The following is an 11,051-nucleotide window of genomic DNA, read 5'->3' on the forward strand; positions in this document are numbered from 1 at the left end:
CTTCGATCAAACCATATCTCACTAGTTAACAACTTAACAATTATGGGTTCCCTATGATATGATCCACAAGCTCAGTCTCAGCAAAGAATAAAAGGTATGCAAGCCAATCATATGGAAGCACAAGAACCAGAGGATACCTTGAGTTTAATTTTGATGATTAAGCAAAGATTCCATTTAAACTCATAGGTTAGGGAGAGTATGAGGGGTAGAGTGCACAAACTGTCGCGATGAAGATGATCGGAGCTTAGTGCTAGTCAGCCAAACCTGAGGTTCCACTGCCCAATACTAGCTCTGATTCGTCTTGGCTTTTTGCATTCTGGTTCGTTCAGTGTTGTGCTCGTGTTGTGGGAGATCTCGAGTGTATATGCATGAAAGTTCTGAGAGATCTCCGCCACACTTGTTCTTGTACCTGGTGCTTATTCAAAAACAAGAACATGGAAACAAACTAATAGCTCTACCGGTTTTAAGAACTAGGGAGCTCCTAAAATTTATTGAAACTAAAATTTAATCTCACCATGATACTTACTCAAGCAAGGCTGAACTAAGATTGCATCAGCATGAGTATGTTGTGCAACATTAATCCAAAACCTCTACTTACCTTCCCGTTTGAATTCAGCTCACTAACTCACCCAATTGGATTTGGAGATTTCTGCAGGGGTTAGTCCACATATGCAACCAATCTCTATAAAAGTATTAACTCTGAGGTTCATCAATCAAACTTGACACCATGTCAGTTTGACCGAAGAAGACATTTTAACCTAAACACCATGCTTGATTTAAAAGGTCTATGAATGTATGCACTGTGTCATACATTCAAACCAGAGCATATATACAAGGACAGATAAAGGAAGCATGAAGCATGATTGAGCTTTATTCAAAGAGAGATAGGCAAGAGCACGAACCTGGTGATCCTCGGGTGACCTCCCAGCATGGCTTTGTTTAATGTCAAAAGCAGGACATTGAGAATACTTACCACGACTTTTTGTTAATGAAGACTCAATGTTTTCGCCATGGCAACTCCTCTCATCATTTTTTATTTTTTTTATTTTTTTGAGCAAGATGCAAGGACATACACCAATTCCAAGACAAGATATGAATTGCGAAAAGAACTTACTTTGGGGTACTCACATACCTCCCCCACACTTGGAGTTTGCAAAACTTTAAGTGTATGGAGTTCAAGTCTCCTTCTGTAGTTGTTCCTTCATCAAGGCATATCGAGGTGTTGTAGTCGGTGTAGCTCACATGTTCTTAGGCGTTGTCTATCCATCGTTCTCTTTGATCTTCCCCTGGAAAGGTTAGCGACCAAAAATACCTGAAGGAAAACAATATCCTAGAACATGCTCATGCTTTTATGGAAAGGGAAATAAATAAGTAAATATATAATAGTCCGGGCTATCTCCCGTCAGTGCTTTGTTTCTGGTCATAAGCTCGACCATGACAACCGTTGCAGCCACCATTGGTGATAGGTCATTGTTTCACCACCAATTGTTGAAGCTAGCTACAAGATTAGTGCCACGATGCACCCACGAAATATGCAATGTTTACGATAAACATATACATCTACAACAAATCTTCTGAAGATTTTGTAAAAGAGGACCTTAAGTTGGTTGTGGTCCTCGTGTGTGCATGGTGCACTAAGCATGCCTGACTCTGGAGTTGCATTGAATGAGCATGGTTTACATGGTATGTCAAAAGTAAAATTCCCATGCTCATTTGAGGAATCCTTTTCATTGGACTCCAGAGTCGGCACCTCACAAAATTCCTTGGCCCATGATTTCTCCATCCCAAGAGATTCATCGTGAAAGCTCATAGTTGTATCTCGATCAAGGTCGAGAACAACATATTCTAGGCCATCGGGAAGAGGCTCAAACTTGATCAAGGGTGATGATGGATGTTCTTCTTCACAAAAATAAAGGCTGTCTTCCGAGTCGTATTCTTCAGAGGATTCTAGAACTCCCAAGAGAACGGGCTTGGATGATATGAACGGAGATGTATGCATCATCTCCTCGAGCGGGTTTTGCTCGGGAAGAGGCCTGGCCCGAAGATTTTCTAGATGAGGAGCAGCAGTGGCCGTGCCGGTTTCCCTAAGCTTTTCATCTAGGCTCCCATGAGATGCCAGAAGTTTTTCTAGCGGGAGGTCTAGGAGAAGATCAAAATCGAGGATATCATAGATATAAAAATCTAAATGCACCTTGATTTTGTCTATGGTGATAGGCACGTCCCTTGCAATCCCCCGACATTCAAAGTACAGTCCAGATGGACTTTTAAAGTATTTGTTGGTCAGGGTTAAAGGCTTGTTACCCACAAGAGTATCCAAAAGGTACTCGGGTAAGATGCAAACCTCAGCAGCAGGGTCATGAAGAGCTTCTATGATTTTTCCCTTCATAGAACAAGTGATGGTTGCAGAGGTTGGGCTAATCCGAATCGCTTTGGAAGCACGCTTTGCCTCCTTTGACCAATCAATTGCGGGTGTATGGCGGGAAATTATATCGAGGGTCTCATAAAGACACATTGATTTCATAGGTTCCTCATGCCTAAGATTCGAGGTGTTTCTGACGTTTCCTGAAGGATCACCCTCGAATCGGGAAGAGAACTCCGAAGGTTGAATTTCTTCTTCCTTCGGTGTTTGTGGTTCGGGAGAGGGCTCAACAAACGAATATTGGGTTGTGAAAGATGAAAGCTCAGATTCGGGTGTTGAGAGACTCTCATGGCTCGACGCGGATTCCTCCCGCCGGGGTTCACTATGGTCGGTAGATAAGAAAGAGTCTTCTAAGAAACTATCTAGGATGTCCCTTCCTTCTACCGGAGTTGTGTGTGCGAACAATCCTCTGCTGGCATCGTCAAGCTCTAGGGCAGTTTCCATGTCTAAACCCGAGTAGAAACTTCCAATGATACTTCATCGGGTATTGACATGTCTGGGATAGATGCCAAAAGGTGTGAGAATCTAGCCCATGCTGCACCTATGGACTCCTTCTCTAATTGCTCAAAATAGAGGATGTCGGTCAGTAGGGAGTCTATGCGTTCGGTGAGGGAGAACGAGTAACAAAAGTCATCTCGAAGCTCCTTCCAATCACCGCTCATATTTCCTATCGTGCGGGTGTACCATTGCTCCGCCCTCTCTATAAGAGAGAAGGGGAACAATTTCCACCGCAAGGCTTCCTGTGTCATGCATAGGATTACTAGACCCGAACACAGTTCCTCAAATTCTTGCAAATGCTTGTGGGGATCTTCATGAATTTCTCCCGAGAAGGGTCATTTCCGAACCATGGCTATAAAGCAGGGTCGAGTTCATGGTTAGATGAGGAAGATGGTGATGGCTCAGAGAACTCGCCCATTGGGGTAGAGAGCTGTAGAAAGGATAGCTGCTCCATGGGTAGCGGGGGTTGAGGTAGAAAAAAATAAAATGAAAAAGATACGAGGATGATTGAGTCCGAAGATAACGTAGCTACCGTTCCCCGGCAACGGCGCCAGAAAGCTTGTTGGTATTTTGTAACGTCACGAATAAAATCCGCAAGCGCATGGATACCACTGTAGCGTTCACCCAGGAGTATTCCAGAGTATCGTATTCACTAGGGAACGTGAGTACGCTGTCTACAGGTTCATGTTCATCCAAGGACACACATGCCGGTGTGGAGAAGACAGAAGAGAGGACTTTCTATATCTAGAATCTATGTCTAGAAGAAGAGATCACGTCGCCGTTATACTTCGAGCTAAAGGTATCGACCGGCTTATACAAGCCGATAGCTCCAATATAATGCTCTATCCAATATCCGAATGTGGAGGATTACTAAAAGGCTCGAACAGGGCTGTCACCACCTGCCGGCTACGTCTATAAACCGTGGAACTATCAGACAACTGAGTGGTATAGTCTAGCCTAGACACCACGTCTACGCCTTTCCCTACTAACCTTAGCCCTGGCCAACACTACCCTTTTCTATCCAGGGTCTTAAGCTAAGATCAAATGCTACTCGCTACCATACACATCGACTAATATAAGGCAGTGATGATAACTTACGATCTAAACTCTAATTCCAGATAAACAAACAAAGAAAGTCTCGAACACTTACAACCGAATAAGCTTCCATCGAGGTACAAGCGGAGAAGAGTGTCGATAGACCCGGCACTTCCCCCGACTCCTCCTCACTCTCCTCCTCTTCTTCTACACCTCCTAGTCTACCTATGCATCTAGGATGAAGGCCTCAAGCTCCAAGGGAGAAAGGTGAGTTGAGAGGGTGTGATGTGTGTGTGTGTTCAATTCTCACCCCCTCCCCTCATATATATAGGAGGGAGCCACCAGCCTCTTGCCAGAGAAATGAGCCAAACCGCCATTGGGGGACCAACCACACCTCGCCGCGTGTCATCTGAGAGGCGGTGGGGCCCGTGGGCCATCGCCACTAGGTCGGGCGACCTGGAGGTCGGCCGACCGTGGGCTGGGCCCATTTGGCCCGGTCTTCGGTCTGTTGGCTGCTAGGTGAGCCCCTATGTCATGTATATGAGTAAGGGCCTGCCTTAAGTCAGTTTGGTAGCTCTGGTGGGCCCGTAGATCCTCGTGAACGCGTCTGATTCGTCGAGAAGGTGTTGCCTCGGATCGGTGACGTGTCACCTTTCTTATGGGCTGCGTCTTTCTCTTATGTGCAGCTGCCAAGTGGGCCCTTTTGGCCTTTGGACCTGCTGATGCTTGGCCTAGGAATTTATGCCTTAGATAATATGCTTGTCACATGCAATTTTGGCCCAAATTCACCTGCACACATTCTCAGACCAGCATCTGTGGAACTCGTCAAATAATCATCCTATGCTAACATTTATTCCTTCTGATGCTCGACTTTTGCATGATAGTTGACGGTCAAAATGTTTCATTAGTGACCGTCAACAACATTTCACGGAGTAGAGCGAGAGTTTCGGGCAAGGGAGCTCGAACTCCTTGTCGTACCCCGGATAGCACATGAACACTGAATTCCCGGCACCTTCACGCATCATGTGTGCATGAACAAAGTGGTACAGACCAATGAAGGTTCAGTACTCATCCATCGCGGGCAGATAAGTGACTTGAGCATTCTCCAGAACACCGACATACCGCGCAATACGGGTGACCAGTGAGGTTATGTCGAAGGGAGATTTGCTTGTGATCATTTTCTGCCAGTGTGTGACCATGCCCACGACAGGTGAGTAACGAATCTTCTTTGCCATAGCGAACAAGCACATGAGCTCTGAAGTGCTGGACATCCTGAGGTCTACTCGGGAATAAACTACCAAGGCCAGGTACTTGGCTAAGACTCTCAGAGTTGGATTATGAATAGAAACAATGCTGTTCTTGCTACTAACTGGTTCATCTGAGATTTCATTCCACCAAGCACTACGGTCATAATCATGTTTGTCTGTTAGCGTAGCAATTTCTAAAGTGCATTTCTTGCTGAAGTCTAGTGCCGTGCTAAGGTCTCTAGGTGTCATTTCAAAGAACTCATTGAAAAAGTAAAAGTGGATTTTAGTTTCTTTTCCAACGGTTTCAACATGCAAAGTTGCTAGAAATTCCATGGTAAGGAGGTGCGAACCTGATTCGGTAATGTCGGCGAAGTGCGACTAGCCCACCGCCGTAAACACGCGGTTCATATCCTGTCGGAGTCCTGTCATGATGAGGAAGTCCGTCTCGAACCGCTTGGCGTGGCCGTACGGCTGTTTCTTCAGCAGCTCGAGTGCATCCCGCTCATAATCAGTCCGGACTACGATCTGATCGACCATAGTCAGAACTCTAATTTTAAGGCGGGGCCTCGGGACTGCTGGAGAGGCAAGGGCTTCCTCCTCTTCCTCGTGGGATTGTGATAGTTGGTGGACTGAGTCCACCGACATGTCATCCCGAGAGGCCGCTCGCGAACTCCGGGATCGGGATTGAGATGACGGGCCGAGCTTCTCCACCGTATTCTGGATGTTCCCCCAGACCGACATGACTCTTGCAAAAGGTTAGTACAGAGAAATTCTAGGGAAAATATAGGAGAGGTCAGCGGTTAGTTGTTTTGTGGGGAATGTTCCGCCACAAAACATTCTTCGTTCAGAGCCTTAATTTATTCAAAGAAAATATTTTTATGGTTTTTGTTTTAGTGGAGAGTGATACTACTATTTTTATTTGATTAGTGCTGAACTAATTCCAGCACTACTACTATTTTTGGTTGAGCTAGCACTTGAGTTCTTGGATTAGTTAACTCAAAAGAGTATCATTAAGCAAGAATACTTAGAGGGAGGAAAAGAGAACTCGAGTTTAGGAAGGTTGCCTGCGTACTCGGGTTGTGGATGCGACGAGCAACGATGGGGTGCCTGGCTTTTATAGAGGGACGCCGGGGCCAAGCCGGCCGGCCTGAGGCAGGTCGGGCGGCACCTCGGGCGGCCTCCCTTGCTCCACGTTGAACTCTACGCGTAGGTCTGCAGGTGAGTGTCCTCCGGTGGGTGGCGACGGGACACAAGCGGAGGAGAGGCAGCGGGCGGCCATGATGAGGCCGGCCGGCCGGTCTCGCCCTTGCACAAAGAGTCAACCTTCTTTTCTTTACTTCGCATGCACTCAAGACTCTGATCCCTGCAGCTCCCTGGCCAAAAGAGAGGAAGTGGGGCCGGCCGGCCTGGGTAGGGCCGGCCGGCCTAAACTTTGGCCGAATTTTTTTTATGCAATCTTAATTGATGCAAAACAAAATTTAAAAGATTGATTCAAATTAAAACAAGCCATGATGTTTAAAGTAAAAAAAATGATGCAAGAAAATGAAACTATCCTATATGCAAATGCGAGAATGGATACGTACCATGGTCCTCATGGCGAGGGCACGGGTTTTGAGTCCGAAGCGGGACTCTCCATACCTTTGGTTTTGTTGTCGTCGCCGGATGGAGCTCCTGATGAAGACACTTTCTTCCGCCATACCTTCTTGGTGGCGGGTTTCGTTTTGATTACTTTCGCTTCCAATTCCTCAAATTTCTTACGTAGGATTCTCCGTCTTGCATTCCTGTAGTTGTGCACCCTGATTTCCTTGTCGAGTCATAGTCATTCTACGAGCTCGGCAAGGATATCGATTGTGGGGGTCGATGTCTCCTCCTGCTCTTTCTCGGGTTTCTTCCGGTTGAATGTTTTGACCTGGGAACATTGTTCGACCTTCGGTCTGAAGGCAAACTTCTCCGTTTGCCCATTGATGTTGAGTTGGATTTCTCCAGCTCCCACATCAATGTGTGCATTTGCTGTACTCAAGAACGGCCTTCCCAAAATGAGAGGGGTCTTGGCGTCGACTTCCATGTCGAGTACGACGAAATCAATGGGAATGAAGAAGTTCCGGATTTTCACCGGAATGTTCTCTGCAATTCCCGCGGGGTAGCGAACCGATTGGTCCGCCAGCTGCAAGCACATGGCAGTAGGGGCAAGCACAAGATAGCTTAGTTTATCATAAACTACCTTGGGCATGACGCTGACGCTTGCTCCCAGATCGCAAAGAGCGTGCGAAAAGTGTTGGCTCCCGATTGAACACGTGATTGTGGGACATCCTAGATCCTTCTTCTTCTCCATGAGAGGATCGAGTATAGCTGCCCTACACTCCTCTATGATTTGCACGACCTCGGTGGTGGGCAAGGTTCTCTTATTCCCAAGAATATCCTTGATACACATGGCATAGGTTGGGATCTGCATAGCGTCAAGAAGCGGTATGTTGACATATAGCTTCTTTATTACCTCGATGAACTTGCCGAATTGCTCATCGGCCACCGGCTTCCTTATCCGTTCCGAAAATGGTAAGGCAGTAGTGTCATGATACTCCCGTGAAGTTCTATGGGGTTCCACGGTTTCCTCCTGGGCAGCAGTTGTGTTAGACTCCTTGGCCTCCTGATCCTCGTCTCCAATAGAGGTATTGCTGGCGGTTACGGCTTTCCGTCGGGATCCTGCATCTTTAGGATATGGTGGTTCCTGCATGAACTTACCAATCCGCGTAGTCACTGCACTAACATTTTCCTTCGGGGAAACTTTTGGTTGCCCCGGTAGTTTTCCCAAGTTGTTGTTAGGACAAGATAAGGCTAGTTGAGCTACTTGAGTTTCTATCATTTTATTGAAGCTCAACTGATTCTTAATAACAGAGTTTAAGCCCTATAGCTGCTCGGCCAAAGATTCTAAGATCTTGTCATTAGCAAGGAATTTCTTACTAATGTTATCATTAATTTGCTTTTGGCCGTACACTAGGTCTTTTAGAGTAGGCTGAAAGTTGTTATTAAAATTCATATCTTGCTGTTGACCGAAGGGGAGGGTAGGCTTGAAATTCCAACCCTGCTGAGGACGAAAGCCTGAGTTGTTGGATTTGTTTGCTACAACGAAGTTGGCTTCCTCCTGGGTGATCGGGCAAGAGTTGCCCGAGTGTCTAGTTTCTCCACAAGTCTCACATGTCATGCAAGAGTCAACAATCTGGTTGGCCTCCTAGTGTAGAGACTCCAGCTTCTTCATGAGAAGGTCCATCTTGGCAGCGAGCATATCGACACTGTCGATATGATGAATTCCCTTGCGGGTCTGCTTTTCTCCTTTCCAACTCTGGTTGGACGCAATCTTCTCTACCAGCGCTTTCGCTCCAGTGACGTCGAGCAAGAGGAAAGAACCACATGATACTGCATCGATATGGTTCTGACCTGGTTTGTTCAGGCCATGAAAGAAGCTCTGAATAATCAGCCACCCTTCCATGTATTCCTGGAATCTTTCCCAAGCTTCTGGGATGGCTTCATCCGGAAGCTGCTGAAATCCAGAGATTTTGCTCTGGAGGGCATTGGTTTTGCCCACCAGGAAGTACTTCGTCAAGAATGCATTGGAGCAGGCATCCCAAGTGGTGAAGTCTGCTTTGTTGGTGTAGAACCACGTCTTCGCATTGCCGAGCAAAGAGAATGGGAATAGCCAAAGACGGACGTTATCCATCGTAGTACCTTTGGGGTTGATAGTACTACTCACTTCCAGGAAGTTCTGGAAGTGAGAGTTGGCATCCTCGGATGCCTTTCCATAGAATGGAGTCGCTTGAACCAAGTTCACCAGTCCCGATTTGAGCTCAAAGCCATCATTGCCTTCGTCGATGTTCAGTCCAGTAGGGATGTGGCTGCTGGACGGGACCGAGTACTGACGAAGAGTCTTGGCCATAGGTGGTGCTGAAATGGATGAATGAGGGTTCCAAGTGAGTTTCTTCTGGGGTGGGACGACGCGGCGTCTCACAATTCGCCCAATTCTTTGAGGATTCAGATCGAAGTTTGACGGTAGATCAAAACCGGTCATGCACTGCTCTACATCGATAAAACTAGAGAGAGAGCAAGTGTAAGCCCGCTAAAACTAGCGGTGATAAAGCAGTAAAGTTTATCACTCAATTATATGATAACTTTAGCCAATTGCTTCCCCGGCAATGGCGCCAGAAATGCTTGTTGGTGTCTCTTATGCTCAATATGAATAGATATTCTGCAAGCGCACAGAATCACAGGTGTAGCACTTCACCACGGAGTATTCCGGGGTATCGTGAAAATCCTCAGGGAAGCACTATGGTAAAGTATATCGTAAATTGTAGTGATAACTTTTACTGAATCTATCGACCGACTAATTTAGCAGGGGTAAGCCAGATAACGGATATGATAAATAGCCTGTCTATGTCCGCTGACACACAGGAGACTCTATACCTTAGAGAGGTAGCAGCTGGGAGGACAACGAGCGAGAAAGGATACCCGAAACACTTCTATACTACTGAGCTAGCCTCACTAGAACTAATCTAAGCTTCCGTCTTGATGCCGACAACCTGGAGCTTACTTAGGCGGCCTAAGAGAAGGACTCAGAAAGGGATGAGAAGGGAGTCCGACGTCCTTCAGCAACTACTGCTATGAAAGCACCCAAACGTGGTGGACTACAATGGATGGACAAGGCTGTCACCACTTGCCGCCTACCACTGCGATACCGTGGGGCGGAACACACTTCCTAGCTAGCACTGAGTCAGACACCACGTCTGCTCTCGGTACTAGGATTTCTCTTGAAGCCTTCAAGAGAAATCCCCCTCAACCTAGCAAACTAACTTGAGTTCACTTGTCCGGGCAAGAAAACCCATAAGACAAGCCCCGACAAATAAAAACGATAACTTAAACTGAACTAGAGGTAAACTACTTCCGCAGACAAGTACTCATACTTGAAAGGATAAAGAACTTGCAGAAAGTAAAGCTGACTCAAGCAAATAAAGATGATTACTTATATTAATAAAGTCAAAGGAAAAGATACAAGAGCTTATATCGAGCTCCGATGATGACTCCGGATCCCCGAGACAAGCTCGACTCGACTCTAACTCCCAACTACTAAGCCTACTCTAGAAATGAGAAGAGAGAGTTGCTCCTTTGGTGTGTGTTTACAAGTGATGGAGAGGGTCCTATTTATAGCACTCCAAGGTCGGTTCCTAGCACGTATTTCGATTAGCGCCGGTGGCACGCAACTGTGGCGGTTGTGCTTAACTTCCCACACGAAGCCGGGACCTGAGGGACTGTAAGGTGGGGTTGGCCGGCCCCCCTAGGCCGGCCGGCCTAGGGGAGTGGCCAGCTGTCCACCGCCTTTTTCTGGACGTCTCTGATTGCCTCCTGGTGACAGTTTGATGGTCGTTTAACTTTGACGCTTGGGTACGTAGGCCGGCCGGCCCGGGGGAGGCCGGGCGGCCTGCCTCCTGGGCCTGTTGGCCCTCCGTTTCGCCGACGTTGCAGATCAACGATCCACATTGCTCCTGAGTTGGGTAACTTCCCCATTTGATAATCTGAGCACTGGCTCGTGGGTCCTTTACTTGATCCTCATGCCTTCCGGGTCCACCGACTGAATCAGAGATACTCACCTTTCCCATGAGCATTGTGAGCATATCACGTTGGTCCTGTAAAAAGATTATACCCCTATATGTTGAGGTGTCAGGCCGGGCGGCCTGGATTTTCTCCGTTTTTGACCATCTTTGGACTGTGATCTCTTGCAGGCACAACTCATCCAAAACTTATGGAACTTATTGGAATTAAATAAAATATGTATGGAACATGGTGCAAAAGCTAAATTTATTCTCGAG

The 11,051-nt window shown here is 46.8% G+C and overlaps 1 protein-coding gene across 1 annotated transcript; it reads right to left on the reverse strand.

Annotated features, from left to right (window-relative positions):
• Positions 1–8,425: 8,425 nt before the first annotated feature.
• On the reverse strand, positions 8,426–9,127 carry LOC120680998. The gene has a single exon (XM_039962559.1). It carries the CDS (start codon positions 9,125–9,127, stop codon positions 8,426–8,428), a length of 702 nt encoding a protein of 233 aa, XP_039818493.1.
• Between the last annotated feature and the right edge of the window lie 1,924 nt (positions 9,128–11,051).

Source organism: Panicum virgatum, chromosome 7N, assembly GCF_016808335.1.
Source record: "Panicum virgatum strain AP13 chromosome 7N, P.virgatum_v5, whole genome shotgun sequence".
Classification (NCBI taxonomy): Eukaryota; Viridiplantae; Streptophyta; class Magnoliopsida; order Poales; family Poaceae; genus Panicum; species Panicum virgatum.

Excerpts from the sequence above, each read along its gene's own strand:
- LOC120680998 (XM_039962559.1), bottom strand. The coding sequence starts at position 9,127 with ATGGCCAAGACTCTTCGTCAGTACTCGGTCCCGTCCAGCAGCCACATC.